General features: G+C 42.4%; 2 protein-coding genes across 3 annotated transcripts in view; one reads left to right on the top strand and one right to left on the bottom strand.

Annotated features, from left to right (window-relative positions):
- Positions 1–509: 509 nt before the first annotated feature.
- wacb (WW domain containing adaptor with coiled-coil b) lies at positions 510–9,910 on the bottom strand. Of its 2 annotated transcripts, XM_030774092.1 has the most exons (13): positions 9,721–9,910; positions 9,477–9,510; positions 8,478–8,634; positions 6,733–6,818; positions 5,961–6,076; positions 5,480–5,598; positions 4,822–5,052; positions 3,433–3,540; positions 2,873–3,021; positions 2,233–2,333; positions 1,637–1,832; positions 1,261–1,388; positions 510–1,151 (listed from the first exon to the last, which is right to left on the bottom strand). In XM_030774092.1, exons 1-13 carry the CDS (start codon positions 9,759–9,761, stop codon positions 1,082–1,084), a joined length of 1,536 nt encoding a protein of 511 aa, XP_030629952.1. In that variant the 5' UTR covers positions 9,762–9,910; the 3' UTR covers positions 510–1,081. The 2 variants fall into 2 exon arrangements, with proteins under 2 accessions (XP_030629952.1, XP_030629953.1); XM_030774093.1 differs by lacking the exon at positions 3,433–3,540.
- A 3,253-nt stretch (positions 9,911–13,163) lies between these two features.
- The window catches only part of mpp7b (MAGUK p55 scaffold protein 7b), a 33,809-nt gene continuing 29,348 nt past the window's right edge, over positions 13,164–17,624 (top strand). The window contains exons 1-4 of the mRNA XM_030774754.1: positions 13,164–13,170; positions 13,300–13,418; positions 16,225–16,302; positions 17,459–17,539. Coding sequence (XP_030630614.1) covers positions 13,164–13,170; positions 13,300–13,418; positions 16,225–16,302; positions 17,459–17,539 — 285 coding nt within the window. The remainder of the gene's footprint in view (positions 13,171–13,299; positions 13,419–16,224; positions 16,303–17,458; positions 17,540–17,624) is intronic.

The raw sequence follows: 17,624 nt of genomic DNA, 5'->3' as shown, positions 1-17,624 counted from the left end.
TGTGCTGAAGCCAACTGAATAAGTAACAACAAAAAAAGGAAAACAAAAGCTAAAAAAAGAGAGAGAGAAATAATATGCATCAGGGCAGTGTGGAGGAGATGCTCAATTGCATCACAGTCAGAGAGCCCTTATGAGAACTGGTTTTCTCCTAAAGAGTCCCAGGCAAACTGGAGGTACACCTATGGGTACACATGACTGAGGTCCCACGGTAAGCTCCAGAGCCATGCAAGAGGCTCCCTCAGACTGAGATGACAGCGGGGAGACGGCTCTTCTTCTCATTCTTAAAGGAGTCTCTCAAGCTACTGGGCCACTCCTGTAAGAGTTCTTACTAATGTTATAGCAGTCTCTTGATGGATCCTGGTGAGTAACTCTGATCATGTTTGAATCAGCCAGGGATAGCAGCCTCCTCTAAAAGCCAGTGTACTTAAAGCTCTACTGGATGACGAACTCAAGATCAAACCGAGAAAAAAAAAAAAAAAAAAAAAGTCAGTTCACACGCAAATCCTGAGCTCATCTGAATCCCATCCTCTGTGAAGTCCAGCTTGATTCTCCACACAGTCAAGCTGTGTTAGCCCTTTCTTTAATGAAACGGACACTTTGTCATTCGTCATCTCCAGTTTTTTCAGCAGAGGCAGACGCGTGACATTCTGAGTGTGTGTCTAAGCCTTCCGGCCTTCCATCCCCAGCATGGCTCGGATCTGCCCACCAAATCCTGTTTTTTTTTTTTTTTTAGTTTGTTTTTTTTAAGGAGCAGTGTCAGAGTGCACCTGTCTCATCACTACTACGTCTGGGGTGGAGAAAGCTTCAGTGAGCATGCTCCACGGCTGGACTACAGACAAACGTATGTACACCAAAAACACCTAAACAAATCTACAGCCTCTGAGCTCAGTTCAGTAGACTTCTGAGGACCCTCGATGACCTCCAATACCAGCTGCTCTCCCTCATGGGACTGCGTTAATCAGGCCATCAGGCCTGTGGGTCCGTGCGTGGTCTGTAAAAGTGTTCAGGCAGGAGACGCAGGGACCTGGACTGTTCTCTGTCAAACCCCTGACACGCTCTCAGTCAAAACACGCTCCGGTTCTCAAACCATGAAGGAATTCTGATTCTTCATCTTATCGAGTTCCTTGATCTGTTGCCTCAAAAACAGAATCCTGGTAAAACGAGATCAAACAAAAGGTAAGCGCGAACAAAACAATTTTCATTCCAATCACATTAATTCCTTTGACTGTAAGAACCATGCACACTGACGTGCTCTTTCACCTTTGTTCTCTCAGCGTGGCCTGGATCTCACACACGCGCACTAAGGATCTGAGGTTTTTCAATTCAGTGCAGATCTCGGACATGTACAGGGTGCCCATGTTGTGAAAATCCTCACGCAAGCGTGAAGCCTAAAAACACAAATGAGTAAGACAAGGTTGTTAATCCCTGCTTTTGAACCACACAGTTCCATGAATGACAAAACGTTTCCACTGGCTAAAACCATCCCTTGCCAACGACTTTCAATATTCTGCTTAAATGCAATATAAACAAGCCACTGGACACTACTGATGGGCTTTACCGGGTTTCATAACCTTGCATCTGATTTAAGGATGATAAGGATGAAAAAGATGATAAGCAAAGCAAAAAAGGACCATACCTGTTTCTCCACATGGTCTGAAGGCCAGCCTTGAATGTGTCTGATGAGGCTTTCGTTGAAGTGCAAAGCAAGGGATGGGGTGAAGGTGCTTGAGGCTCTGCTGGGTGTAGCAGCTGGAGGCTGGGAGGAGTTGGAGGCGGATGTGCTGGTGTTGACAGCAGTGCCGTTAGGCCCCGAGGACGGGCTGCCCTGACTACTGCAGGAGAAAGAGACAGTAACACTTTTACCTGCTGCCCACGCATCCACTGAAATACCCTATTTGCTCTTTTATTCAGAAGTATGGAGAGCGTTAAGCAAAAGGCTTAAACCACCCCAGACCAGCAGGTGATGCTCAAACACAAGGCAGTGCTTATAAGCAGGCATCTCTGAATTCCTGAGTCAGGCTATACAAAGAAAACTCTTCACAGGTAACTAAACCATAAATAAACACATTGTATATACACACACACGCAATTATATATTACATATATATAAATAATATATATAAAATTTAAGAAAAAGCAAGCTTCACAACCATAGTGTGCTTTGCTTGACTGTAAAAATAAATGCATCATATTGTCTAAGTGCTAACTCATAGTGACATTAAAATGCATTACTTTTGTCTGTGAAGCCGTGGGTCCTCCAGTTCTGAGGCTCTCTCACTGCTTGTGGAGGATGACTGGAGAGCTGAGCCTGGTTTCACTACTGAAGGACTAACCTGGAGATTTGGAGAGAGACTTTAGTTCCCTGCTGCTCGGGTTACAACATGAGGCAGCCTTTTCCCAAACAATAACTGAGAGTGTCTCAGACAGAGATACAAGTCCTAAAAAGCCATCTGGTTACAAGGAACAAGACTCAGAAATATCTATTTGCAGAGACAGGCTTGTCAATATTTGACACGCTGTGGTCAACACAACTAACTGTGGGAAAATACGGACCAAATCCTCTGTAACACTGCTAAATGAACTGCACATAAAGTTCAATGTAACACGCCAAGGCCACCATTCACTGCAAGTGTTGCAAACCCTGGTTATCGTCTTAGGCACTCACATGACACATCTTTTTTATGACTTGATAAACCTTCTAAAGCACTATATCACTACATCCCGGGATGTAAGGCGGCTGTGGGTAAGTGCTCCATTTTAAACGGGTGGATGCAGCCACAACCCAAAAGCAATAAGTTCTGAGACTTGGGAAAAACGAGTTAAGAAAACTGGTGTATACAAACTGAAGTTTTTACATGCGTTTGGTACTCACCTTTGGTTGGGAGGAGATGGAGGCTGTGCTTAGCAGAGGTTTCTGCGTGATGGCATTGGTCTGAGGCGTGCTGACTCTAGGAGACACATACGACCTTGGTGACGAGGCGTCCGACGTTAACGACATCGGAGACTGACTGGAAAGTTGGGCTGTTCGTCGTAACGGATACATTCAAGAGATTGAGTGTGAGAAGATCAACCTTCTGGCTTTATAAGATCTTTTGCAAGCAAACATGTGAGGCAATACGTAATCAAAATTCTCAAAACACTTACTGATCTAAAATGATAAAGTTTCTAAGAAACAATAAGAGGGTTCCTAAGAACGGCTCATGTTTGCTGAATCAACAGAAAGCTGTTAGTCTGTAAAAGAAAACTGCATCATCATTAACTTTAGAAGAACAGACTGATCCAGGTTTAACTGAGGAGATACAGCGGTCCAGGTTAACTCCGTAGCTGTGCGGATTGTTATTGCCTGGTGCTTTTGGTGAAACAGGCTAACTGACATTGAGGGTGACAAGAGCTGGTCACAGATGTTGAGGGTGACAGAGGCTACAGCCGTACCTTGTGTGGTCTGCTGTGCAGCATGGGAAAGCAGAGAGGACGGTCCAGCAGTGAGAAGTTTATGAAGCATAGACTGTAAGGAAGCTTGTGTGACAGCAGCGGTGAGGACTACAGGAGAAAAACAGGGACACACACACACACACAGAGAGGTTCAAAGAGGTCTTCTGTGCCTAAAGCTAACAAAGAAACTTTTTTTTTTTTCTCCAGTGACTTGTTCCATGCATAACAGCTTGTGCAGCTTTTCCACGCCTGTAGGACTGAAGGAAACAGCTAATTCGTCATAGCAACAGCCTTAACGTGTCTTGGGGCAGTGCCTTCCTTCCTTAAGGCCACAAAAGAACAGGCCTAACATACGCGCTGTAAGAGAGAGCCCTGCAGTACTGAATTCTTCCATTCTTAATGCCCCTGTCTGCACTCAACACAACCACCCTGCAGCCACATGCCTGACTCTCAAACCTCACAGTAACCCGACAAATGTCTAGTGATCTGTCTCTACAGTGCCGGTCCTGAGATTCTGGTGTCACATGAGCTAAAACAACAGCTAAGCAGGAATGTAAAACCTATTAGAGTTACTTCAGAATTGCTTCAGACTTACCCAGAGTTAGAAGAAGGCAGATGGTTTGGATTCTACTACAGGTCTTAGATCTCTATCGTCTAAATAAGGTGACTATTTTACAGTTAGAGCATTAAAACAGAGAAAAATCCTGTCCTGTATTTCTCCAGTATTTTACAAGTGGTTCCCCTTTAGCCTTCATCCAAACATAGAAAGAGTCAGATTCTCATCGCTTTGATGACAGAGTACTTAAAGGTCTACTGAAATCGAATGAGGAAAACAGATTCAGTGAGAGAGTGAGTGCATTTGTGCGCAGAAGCTCAGGGTGGAAAACAAAAAGGTTTGGAGAGAGAGAGAGGGAGGGAGAGAGAGAGAGAGAGAGAGAAAGAGAGCGAGAGAGAGAAAGAGAGAAAGAGAGGGAGAGGCACAGACGCTTCGACCAGGCCATCTGGCTTAAAAGCCAGAGGTATCTTAACTCTGCCTGTACTGTGACAAACAGGAGCTACAGACACAAACACTGCAGAGGAGGTGGTGCATACAGGACAGATATGAGCAGTTAAGGAATGAGCTCCTCGCTTTGTGAACAAGACCACATGGAGACGTGAGAAAACAGGCTCAGACACGAATGCCGTGATAGAAAACCAGCGACACACGGAAGCTCTGACAACTATTTCATCTCGGCGCCGTCGAGACGGTCAAAGGAACTTTAATCCAAGCGGCGAAAAGTGGCCGTCGTCAAACGACCCTGCGGCCGGCGAACACGGGAAGGACCCGACCCTGCGGCTTTACGTAACTGAGATCGACTACAAACTTTGTTAAAACCGAGTGTGTCTTACCTTCGTTGATCTTGGCCATGTCCCCACTGGTGTTGTTCATCTGCAGGGTGGCGTGCAAAGCAGGGAGCAGCTGTCTGAGGAGGGCAGGGTCCTGGAGCAGAGTGGCGGGAGTGGGAGACTGAAGGATGGGGGATACGGGCACCGTGGAGGAGGACAGCGATAAAGCCGGCGTGCCCGCGGGGTTCACGCCCCCAGGAGTGCTGGATGAGGGCTTGTCGGCCTGACAGGACTCTACGAACACAGGCAGAGTACGTTCAGTGACCCAGCTATGGCTCAGTGACCGCTTTTAAGGAAAGGTTACCAAATCATGACTTGCTCATATCCCTATTCCACGTGCTCCTGCAGATGTTAAGACAAACTGTATGTCTTCTGGAAAATTCTATTAATAGCTATTTTCCGGGTAAGCAAAAGAAACCAAGAGTGAACAAGCTGGAGGTGACAAAAGAATACTAAGTCGTCATCAAAATTACATCAAGGTATCATCTTTTATAAACAGACTCAAACTGAATTTTATTTGATCCATACAGAAACGGAATATATGCATGCGACAACAGCGGCCATCGTACAAAGGCGACAATGTGAATCCGTAATCAGCACAGAGAAATGTGACAGAAGAAAGACTGCTAAGACTGAATGCCCTATCCTGTTTAGTACTCACTGCTGGTGTTGAAGCCACTGACTGCAGAGGCCTGCATAGCCTCCTGTCTGTAGTCACGATCTTTGGGGAAACTGTTAACCGGCACCGCTGCTTTAGAAGCCTCTTTCTGCCGCTGCTCCCTGTGCAGACACACAAATTCAGCCGGTTAAGGGTTTGAACGGAGAGAGAGAACAATCACCACTGAGACTGTACAGCTCAGGTGTAGCAAAGACTCAGTGTCTCCCAGTGCCCTCTTTCCATTCTGTGCAGTTCATTCACAGTGACATGGGATACTTCAACTGAAAAAGACTGCTATGGTTAAGCTTAAGGTTACATTTCACCGTGTCTTACTGAACCTTTAGGTCTGCGTCGCGGCGTTGGTCGACTTTACGAGAATTAGCCGCTGTAAATGAACCGTCCCTAGAGAGGTGGGTCTAAGGTATGAGCTGAGCGCAGCTGCCCTGGCCCTTCCTCTCCTCTCCCACTGCAGACCCTCACTCACCTCTCCAGCCACTCTTTGGGCTTCTCCCACTGAGACACCTCCGTCCTGCAGTTATAGTAATACTTTTTGCCTGATGAACTGATGTGTTCGGACCAGTCGTCGGCGGGCTCGTGGAGCTGAGGGAAAGATGGCATGTTACCAGAGACATTACAAACATTAGAACAAGGGGCAGAGATAAATGTATTGTTTATACAATCAGCCGATTGCTCTGATGCAACCAGACTGCAACCACTCAGACGATGGTGTGCAAACTACTGGAGTCAAAAAAAAGGGAAAAAAAAAAAATCTCCCCACACACACACATCTACATCATCCATCATTTTACATGAGTTTTGGTTCTGCTGGCACTGAATTCTTCCTGAGCTACTCTCTGCTAAATCAGAGCAAGACCTATGTTAATTACAAGGGGAAGATGTGGGTTCAACCAACTCATTATACAAATGATTCAGTTGAAATGGGCGGACATATGACAGGCTCACTTCCTTTGTTCTCATTCATGTTTTTTCACTACCTATATGAACAAACCAGTCCATCCTGCCTGCAAACAAACATCAGACCTACAGCTCTGGTGTTTCACCAATGTTTTTTCCTGCATCTATGATAATCTGTGCTGCTTCAATGACTTAAACGATAAGATGAATATTTAATAATGCTTTCATTCAGGTGTGCTTACAGACAGAATAACCAACTGTGTACAGTGTCTGAACATAATTGAGAACAACAAATAGCTGAATACTAATTAGACCAAAAGAAAATGACAAAACACAGCTACCATTTCTGAGGTTTTGTTTGGATGAGAGTCTGAGCTGTGATGGGTACTGTGATTGTTGGAGATTTCTTGTGGAGAGGAACTAGTACCTGAAAGGAGAAAAAATATGTACATGAACAAACTTCCCTCTCGGACAAATACAACCAACATGCACATGAGGCGATGCCATAGCGAAATTGTCAGTTGCTTAAATATGAGTCACGATTAGTAATATAAAACACTGAAGATGACGTAGAGGCCTGATGGCCAACTACCCTTACTGGCCAAATCAGACATACAGGAGAGAGGATTGACCAATTATGTCTTTTAATAACTGGTCAATCTCCTTATGATCTATAATTCAGAAACATACCAGTAATGTCTAGGGCAAGGGCACATACTTATAACACAATTCTATGACCAACCACTACGAAAGTCATAATTCAAATGTTGTTACAGCTATAATTTTAAATGTGCATAGCCTCTGGTAGAAACTAGATGAGAACAGTGGTCATTATGGACTGTTTACGAGAAGACAAGCTGTGATTCCCCAAAAGGACATATTTAATAGACACTGTCATGCTGGACCATGAAATAATAAATTGAAGCCTTGCAGAAAGAGACCAAGCTGTGCCAGAAGGCATGGATAAAGAGGCGCAGCTAACATTACATACACAACACAAAGCACATAAGAGACCACAGTAAAGGAGAACTACTGTTTTCCAATGATGCCGCCCAGTGACGGAGACCACAAAAAGTCTAGCACTACTCTGTCAGTTAAAACTGAAAACCAAGCAAACTCAATGCATTTTAAGTTACAAGTTTAAGTCTCGCACAACATGTCACTCGTGCATCATGCCGTGAATGCAGGGGCGGCATTGTCTTATCTTATCTCATTCTAATAAAATATCAGGTCAGAACAAGTAAAACTACTAACAGTCCATGTCGACTCCGGTTACACCCCAGAGCCCACACAATGAAAAAGGTGTCAGACAGCAACAGGAGTTCTGCAGATATGTGACAGGAGGGACCAGAAAGCAGACAAAACCAAGCACCTGCTCAAGTCTCATCTATAGCAAGGATAGGAAGCTGAGAGGTCTTAAGGGACAGTTCATTCAAAGAGCAGCTGTTTATTGCACTTCCTCAATATTAAGGGACATGACTGGCTTTGTCACCATAACTGTCACAGCCAGACTTGAAATCCTTGCACAAAGTACAAAGGTTGCATGTTAATTCTCTGGGTGATATCAAGCTACGATTAAAATTTGCTTGCAGTGTGAGGGAATCACAAGCACATTTGCTGAGCAGAATGAGACTCAGTACCAATTCACGCCAGGCGTGATGTTGAAATACCTTAAAAACCACCATATCAATGAAACTAGTCAATTGTATTTCTTATTTCCCACTTCTTATTCTTTCAACTAACAGTCAAACAATGAGTGACTATACATGCACTGAAAAACAGGTTGGTTTAGCTGTCACTTAAGAATACCATACAAAACTGCAATGAATTGCAGAGACATGACCACAGGTCCTGGAGAACTGCTGTCCATGCAGGTGTCTCTCCCTAAGATTAATACGTCACTATCAACTTGCCATGGTCTTGAGACAAACTGAATCATAGAATCAAACTGGAGCCAGACAATTCCCCAGTCATTTCAAATAAGTTAGTGAGACTTGAGCATCTCAGAGATTAAACATGTCAGATAATAAAATAAAACCTGAATATATAGGTTTGGCTTTATGTGTCCATGCATGCTTGACCTTACCGCCGTCTTTTTCTCTAAGCCTGGGTACTTGGAGTGCTTTAGTTTTGCTGTGTCCGTCACTGTGTTTGCTGTCTGGACTGTCAGAGCGCTTGAGGATTTTGTTTGGAGGAGTACAGTCTGATGTGTCTCGGATTTTCTCATGGCGGTATTTGAGGGTCTGCAATGTAAACGACACAAACAACAACATGCAACAATATGTCAAGTTATATATTCTGCAGTCCACGAGTCGGCCAATACGTTAAGAATGTTTGGAATGACTGTTTCTGAGCATATGCCATAATAATCTGATGATGAAAATGACGGAGTGAACTGTCTAAAGGACACACTTCATCTGAAAATATTTTCTGTAATTTAGCTAAAGCAACCGGTTGCCTACGGTTTATTTTACTTAGCTAGGCGCACCAATATTAGCTTGTGTGCTAGTGGTGGAAGGAATCCTGGCAGGGACTGGGTGGTGTTTTCTGCAGTTTTGTCGTACCTAAATATAAACTCAGCAATAAATGTGTTTATTAGTGTGTAACGATGAATTCAATTGAACACCTTCATTCCAACGCGTCTCCTAAAGCAGCAAACTAAATCTAAAATGTTCACCCTGGCCTGTACAGTCACTGCTGGCTAACTAGCCTAGTAAACCTGACCTACTATCCCCGACAACCTACTTGGCTAGCGATAGCTAATGCCAATTAACTCCTAGCAAAACAACTCTTGGAGTTTGCAAGTAGTTACCTTCGCCAACTTTAAGTTCGTTATTCTGCGTGGACTTCAAATTCTACCTGTGCTGAACTGACTGCTGCGACATGCGGGATAAGTTGTGCATAGATATAAACAGGCCTGCGTGGATATGTAGGTTATGTTAGCTTATCCTGTGTCTGTATCTTACCAGCTAACTAGCTAACCAAACTACAAGCCGTCAAACAAATACGCTAACCTAGATAAGATTTCTTCTGCCACCAAGCTAATATGGCTAGCCTTACTTGCTAAGTAGCTTTATATCCATACCTGGTAGGACTGAGGATCCCTTCGATCAGTACACCTATAAAAGAGAAGAAGTTAATTGAGAATCACACGTAGCTAACTTAATACTAATAAGTTAACTTAAGAGTAATGCACTAGATACCACCTCTCACGCCCACTTAGCCAATTAAGTTCATAACTACTTATTTTAGCTTCAACTAAAATGGCGGATTAGTAAAATCAGTAACCCAGAGAAGAGGAAACTGCATGTAAAATTTGAGTTGTTTACCCATCATTGAGTCTCGGTTGTTTCCTTGCATGCATTACCATCAATACTGTGTTGGTGTGTGTGCGTGCGTGGCAGTGAAAGGTTGCCTGTTACTTGTGTGCTAAGATATTTATGACTATATATCTCAAGTAACTCTCGGCAATATCAATAGATAGTTACTGTAGCTAAGTTAGCTGAGCTTCTAAGCAGCTTCGCTATTCGAAAGAGCGCAGACAGTCCATCCCTCGCTTGCTCACACGCACGACCTGTTTGTGCACGAGCAAAACGCAGCGACGCGTTCCCGTTGCGGGACACGCGCTCTGCCCTCCAAAGTTTCAACTCCACCCAGAAAAATCTATTGTAAGAACCGCCACAGCTAGTGTTGGTGCACGGATACCACAGGGCCTCTTCTATGTTTCTAGTTTCACATCAATATAACGCACTCCACCTCTATTTCAGTACTGGTTAAGAGAGAACACAATTTTGTATGGTCTCTCAGTTCGTGTAAAAAGTTATATTGTAAAAAGTGTAAAAAGTATATTAAACTATGGTAACACTCAGAACCTTAAATCCTAGATACTGAAACCTTTTCTCATGATCTAGCTACATGATGGTGATACTCACATTGTGGCTTTTGGGTATGGCAATTTAGGTGATGTAGTGAGCATAAACTTAAACTTAAAGAGGAACTGCATGGCAAATGGGTTTTGAAAATGTGTAAACATTTAAGAATAACCTTCAGTCTATTGTGTGGATATTCATCAATATAAAGCATGCTGAGAGAGGACGGTTGACTTATTGGAAATTAGGAAAAAGAACACTGGTGCTGTGTATGGGATGAGAGAGAGAAAGACAGGTCACATGTCCTGTCTCATTGAGTGTTTGGGCTGCATTTGGGTCAGTATTGACCATTAACACATAAACAGCGCTGTCTGCTGCTGCCTGAATTTTTCTCCTGCTTGGGCTGAGTTTGTATTCTTGCTGCAGCTGTTGTGTTATGTGCTTCCTCTGTCCTCAGTCTGGATGTCACTTGTGTTGCTGTGAATTGAGAGATATTCTTTTGACATTCTCTGCAGGCTAGGTAAGTCTGACCTTCGTAATGTCTCAGAGAGAGGCGTTTCTACTGTTTTAAACATCCTGATGTTATAAAAAAAAAGTACTCTGAAGTGTTAATTACCATCTGTTATGTGGCCTTGGCTGGATGAGAAGTCAAAGAGCACAACCAAATCAGACCGTGGCTGCACTGCTTTAGACTAGGGCTGGGGATCCAACAGAGACAATTCAGACATATGGCAGAATGGCAGGTGTCAGATTTTTGAAGTATTTGATTTTACAATGTATAGTATTCAGTATTTGTAATGAACACTGAGCTACATGACACAGCTGTAGTGAAAAATGCTGTTTATAATACAGGCTTTCTGAATATGTAAGGCAAACAGGTTTAACCTATCATTTCATGTCCCTTTTATATGCTTAGACCATAGTGTGTTGTCAGACTTTTTGTACTATTTTTGATGTTATGGATTTGTTTGTTCTAGACAGATTTAACAAGGGTCACAGATTAGTAACATGGATTATCGGCCATATTGGTGTATTATGAACGATTTGCAATTAGAGCGTAACCACGAAGTGTGGCTTATTAGGAATAGATGTCAAACTACTGATTAAAAAATGGAGCCCTGTCTTTGTAAAGGACTGATATGGGTTCTGCGAGATAGAGAATAGCTTTTTCCATTGCATGTTTGTTTATCTGTTCAGTATGACATAACAACTGACACGGAAACAGTCAAATGCGCTGAAAAGGAATAAATACGATGCATTGATCTCTACACAGTGCCCAAGAGAGGGCGTTTGATGAAGTGTATGCAATTGCCCACTAGAGGGAAGTATTATCATGACGAGAACTTCAGTACTCCCACATGGCATTCGTTCAATTTTGAATTAGTACTAAGAAAGCTCTCCTTCTCAAAGAACACTGCTTTTTCTCGGAAGACACTAACATTTAGGAGTAATATATGAATACTGATCAGCATTTCAAGTACTTTAAAAGTCCTAGTATAATGAAGATACTGTTGTTTCTTTTCTACTGTGTATATTAATTTAGGTAGGCTATGCTACTCTTTCATCCCTTAAATTTCAATAACTCACAAAAAGTTAACAGACAACAAGCACTAAAACATCTTTTCCTCTTCCAGATAGCTGACGCTTCGCTGTGTGCCTGAATTCCTCCACTGGTACCAGCTGTGTTTGACACTTGGTCTGGCTCCAGATGACCTCTTGTATATTACTTTTATAGAGTGGAGCTATGCTTGCCCCATCTGCCGGATCGGGAGGTGAATATATCGTTCTGTATTTCTAAAACTTTGATAAGGCAGAGGGCCTCGTTTGGATGATTAATGGTGACAGGAGGGAGCAATAACAGCCAGGTAGAGTGATCGTGTGGCTGTGTTTGTTGTTTCTTTTGGAAGTTGCATACCGCGGACTGCCCCAGTCCTCCTTCCCGATCACTGACTGCGTTGTAATTTTACGACGGTCCTGCTCGCCCTTGTTTATATTGGGGAGATGAGCAGGTGGGCTGCAGCTGGGTCACACAACAACAAATCACAAAGTCTTACACAACGGGGTATGAAAAAAAAACCTCACACCAACTACAGTATGACAGAGACGTGCTGACAGAGATCCATGAAACGTACCTTTCACTGACTATCAAGTTAAAACGCTCGAAGATTAGATTTTTGTCTAGTCTTCGCACCCACAGATACACACATATACCCACTGACGCAACGGGCTATACAAGTGCTCTCTATAATTTCATCCCTTGGGTAAGAGCTGGTTATCAAATGTGGTTTTACTACTCAGATTAACAAGAGAGGTTATTACATTTGGAAGCTGTGCCACTGTCCGTCAAGGATTTTGTCATGCCTTTGAGAATTCTCCATGTTTTCTCTCGAGCTGGCTCTGGTATGTCTGCGCTCAAGCTGAGTTAAACTGTCTGCAAAAACTGTCTGGCACATATCTGTGCACATTACAATTTCTCTCAGATTATAAATGATCCCTGTATGATTTAAGACATTAAGAAACACTTAAGATTTCTTTTGCTCCACTGAACAAATGGCACATGATGGAATCCAATGTTCTAGAAAGTGAAGACAACAAACCATAGTCCTTTAGCTTCCACTGCTATTCATATGGGAACAATCAGTGAAGAAACACACTGCTCATTTTCAGCCTATTGCAGCATGGAAAATGCATGCAGTACAGTGGTTTAGATGTTGCTTGTGTTTCCATATACCGCCAGTAGAGGATGCTAGCGTTCTGAAACCATTTGTTTGGAAAGCATATGTGTAGGGGAGTCTTGAAATATAATACTGGATTAAAAACATGATGATATAAATATATTATAGATGTTTGAGTAATCAAAGACAAATATATAAAATTTGGATAGAAATAGCATGGGAAGCTGAATGAACGGTAAATGTGTTCTCTTGTGATAGTATGTGTGCGTGCGTGCATCTGTGTGTGTGTGTGTGTGTTGAGAGAGAGAGAGAGACAGAGAGAGAGATGTGTTCATCACTACTTGTTTCTTTCTACACTTTAAAGGTGTGTGTAGGCTGTTGGCCTCTCTGCTGTACGGGCTGGAGTCTTACATGGATGGGACGCCGGACAGCATTTTTCTACAGGACATGCTCATGGGAAACACCCTGCATCTGCTCATCAAGGTGAACCTGCAGTACTCAGAACCAGACCCAACTCAGTTCAAACCCAGATCCAACTCAGTTTAAACCCAGGCCCAACTCAGTTCAAACCCAGACCCAACTCAGTTCAAACCCAGACCCAGTTTAGGGCTCTAATGAACACTGGGTCTGTGTGCGTGTCTCCACATACCATACATTTCTTGAATAGCACTTTAGAAACAATCTGGAGATGTCGTGCTGTCCTAACAGCTCATCATTTTAATGTCAGCTGGAGAGCTAGACTTTATTTTCATCTCCAAATCATCCTGTCATGCTCTCTCTCACTCTCTCTCTCTCTCTCTCTCTCTCTCACTCTGTGTCTCTCTTTCAATACAATAGGTACCAAAAATACTGACATTTCTTTAGGACATTAAGTGTTGAAGTTCCCAAAATACTGCAGCGTGAGCGAGCACACCCAGTAGCATCATCTGCTGGCAGGCTGCACTAATGAGTCAAACACATGTTGTCTGGTCTCATGTTGTGACTCGATGAGGAAGGGAATGAGGGAGGGAAATAGCGAAGAGTCAGAGAGGTATTAGAGAAAAGAAAAGGTTGGAGAAAGAATGTGATTAAGGCCTTAAATAAACTGTCTCTTCAGCTGGCCCTTTGGATGTTGTGCTTTGGAGGTCCTGTATGACTCTGTTATATGTTTGTTATAGACAAAGCCATGACTGCAAGGACAGGAACATTTCTGTTTTAATGAGTTCAGACATATGGCTTATTGTCCCAGTTCTATCACATCCCTTCAGAATCTCAGAGGAGCTGTGTGTATGGCCCTGTTAGTTATCATGGGACACACACCTGCAGAAGAACAAGGGTTTCTTAGTGTTGACATGTTCCTGAGCATCTCTGAAGGCCAGCAGTAAAACTGTTTACAGCTTGAATACTTCAATTTGAGTCCAAAATATTTTAGGGTTGATATATAGAGTCTCGACACTCAGGCTGTGCTCCAAATGTCATAGGAATCATCTCGACCTAGAACACAAACAAGCAGCTAATGGCTCGCATTCTGTTTGTGTGAACAAATGTCCTTGTTTTTCCAAGCCTTGTGCCATATGTCTGCAAAGTCAAATTGGAGGCTTGCATCCGTACAGACAAAAAAAAAAAGATTTATTAAAGTAAAACATATTGAAATTAATAACCAGAAGTATAAAAGAGCACATGGAGTATCCATGTGTTCATATATGATGTTTTCTAAGCCTGGTTTTTATTGTGCCCCTAAGTTAGGAAGAGTATAGGTACTGATGTTGAAATTTGAACCATTTTGTTTACCTGGGCCTTAATGCGCAAAGACAGTTAAGCTGTCGTCTTAATTAAAATTCAAAGCTCCTTCGAGAAAATTCTCAACAATTAATCATTACATGCTCGGTATGTGTCTCTGGTAATCAGACTTTTTTTTTTTATGTATGGCTGTACCTTTCCAGTGTCCCAATAGAATAGTATGAAGAAATTGAGCAGATTTTTGAAATGGAAAGCCAAGAAATATTTTCGAAAGTCATATGAAATCAGACACATTTTTTGGCAAGTCCATCTATGAGGTGTAAAATTTGGCAAAAATTGAGCTGCACTTTGAGAGAACACCGCGGACAGCACGGGGATAATTTTGTGTGCGCCACTGATGTGGACTGTGGTACAGTCGTTTCATCCCCAAAGTGGAAAACACTGCCCTTACCAGAGCCTTACATGTGGCTGCTCTAGATTCTCAGTCTCTAGACTCTTAAAAATCAACATTGTTTTACTTTATCCAGCTGTTATAAAACATGTATTTTATGAGGGGTCTTAGCTATGCAAGAGTTGTAAATATGATTAGGCCTACATCATTCCGAGGCACCATCGCAGCAAAAGTTTCTCCCCCCAGGCTGACACACTTTTGGACTGACGGACAGTCAGGCAGACAGCCCTGTAGCTTCTCCCTTAGGCTCCTTTGGTGTTGTTCTCCTATTGATTTAGCATGCCCAGATACAGCTCTGCTCATCAAATCATCAGTGCTGGCGACACATGTTGATGTATTACTCAGACGATGTTGAGAGATTTTTGGAGGGAGCAGACATCACTGCGTCTGGGGCCTGGGATTTGAATATGATGGCAACTGTCCGGACCAACTGTGTAACCCTTGCATTCAAAATTTCTTGTTAATATTTCTTGAAATATGTGAAATATTTGAGGCAGGGAGAAGGGGTTGCAGATGATTTTGATATATAGTACATATATACACGGTAAAATCTAATGAATTAATGTTGATACACAATTGGCACACTCAGTTAAGGTACTGTCTCACACCTTATAGGTGTGTCTTACATCTTGAATTAACAATACAAACCCTCAAAGCTGTGGCACAAGCGCTGAACAGGAATTACAAAGGAAATGCACTTGGGCATGTTTTCTCAGGCAGGTGATGCTCTGGCAGTCTGCTTCTCATTTCACTGTAGGTATAATTGTTGCACATGTTACTTTGCTTTGTGCACATGTTACTTTGCTTTATGCAGTTATCAGTGTGACTAGATCAGTTGCTACAAATGTTACTAACATTTTAAGTTTGAGACTACACAAATAATCCTGAATTATGTTGATAAAATTTGCTGAACTGAATAAAATCATTTAGTTTGCTTAATTTTAAGGGAAATAAAAGATTAGATTTCACGGTGAAGTTTGTGCATGCATCTTTTTGACATGGGTTTTTACTGTTATTTTTGGCGTGTATGTAATCTACATACAGTGTTAGACAATACTCCTTTTGAGGGCCAGACTCTGATAAGACTTTGGTCCTAACCCTGACACACTCGCTTTACAGGTCTATGACAGACTGCAGCGTTTTAAAGCTCAGAGGCCAATCCCAGTGGAATGCGATGCAGAGCGTCTGACCCAGGAGGTGAGTGCTCTCATCTGGGGTAACTCTTCCCTGTTTTTCTATAGGACGCTTGGGAGGCAGACAAGACATCCAGGCTAGAACAATAAGCTGGTTTAGTTTTCACATGTGCTGTCATCTCATTTCCTTTGTCAGTGCTGTCAATCTGGAATCTATTCAAAGAGATCATCAGAGACCTTCTCTACAATACGTGTTATACAAGCCACACACACACACACATTTCCATAATTTTGTGCTCAGTGGTTTGGCAGGTTTATTTGAGTACTGGAGCAAGACAAAAGTGAAAGTTCACAATCCGTTCCAATCTGGGCACTCTGAGGGCTCAGATGACCACGGACAAATCCCTGCTGAGAGAACAGAGAGTGTGGAACACATATCCTAACTGAGCTATTAACCAGGTGACTGGAGACAAAAGCCTATGATAAACCTCTCATCTCTATTTCACCCCTTGAAGAAAATTTAGCTGGGCTTTAGGTATTTCATTACAATGTAACTTGAATTTAAAAATGCTTAACTTTTATCTCCTCTGCACATCTGGTTGAGAAGTAACTGTTCCCTTTAGTGGACTTTATGTTATCAGTTCAAGATAACATTATGGAGAAGATTATCTATATGTTAGCATAATTCTCCACGTTGTTTCATTCAGGCTATGTCTGTTCTAAAGCAAAATCACTTTCCAGTCTCTCTGATGGAGAGAAATAAGGAAGATATTTTTGAGCATTGAGCTGCTAAAAGTGTTTCCACCACATTTCCCATCAGTATAAAATTTCAGGAGGAGCGGTTTAATGTATGTCTAATGTCAGGTCCAGTGAAATTAGGAACCACTTTTTGTTCAGTTGGTTTCTTTCTTGCTGAGTAGCACGAGAAAATATCCAGAGTTTTGAAGACTTCATAGTATTTTTAATCATTTTGCAAACGCTGCCAATATCCATGACGAGACTGAACCAAATCGAATTGACTGAACAAAACTGAACTAAATGAATAAACAAAGCAAAATTAAACTTTGACAAAACAAGTAATTCTGGAGCTGTATTTATCTAATCAGCGTCTGTGTCCATCTCTGTGTGGACCACCCTGAAACCATACTCTTTGGTCTCTCCAACTGACCAACTGAGTCTAGTCTAACAGTAACTTGTCCTCACTGTCTTCTCTCCCTCAGTTGGCTGAGGAACTGCATACCAAAGAGGCCAGTCCAGAAGTTGTTGAACTACTATTCCTTCTGTCCAAACCCCATCTGATGGTAAGAAGTCCATGTAGGTTCATTCAGTGTGTGATGAAAACATCCCAACACTCTCAATTGTGGGAGATAAACTACTCTATGTGAA

The sequence above is a fragment of the Chanos chanos genome, chromosome 5 (genome assembly GCF_902362185.1).
Source record: "Chanos chanos chromosome 5, fChaCha1.1, whole genome shotgun sequence".
In the NCBI taxonomy this organism is placed as follows: Eukaryota; Metazoa; Chordata; class Actinopteri; order Gonorynchiformes; family Chanidae; genus Chanos; species Chanos chanos.
The sequence above is the reverse complement of the archived record's forward strand: the minus strand, read 5'-3'. Positions and strand labels throughout refer to the sequence as shown.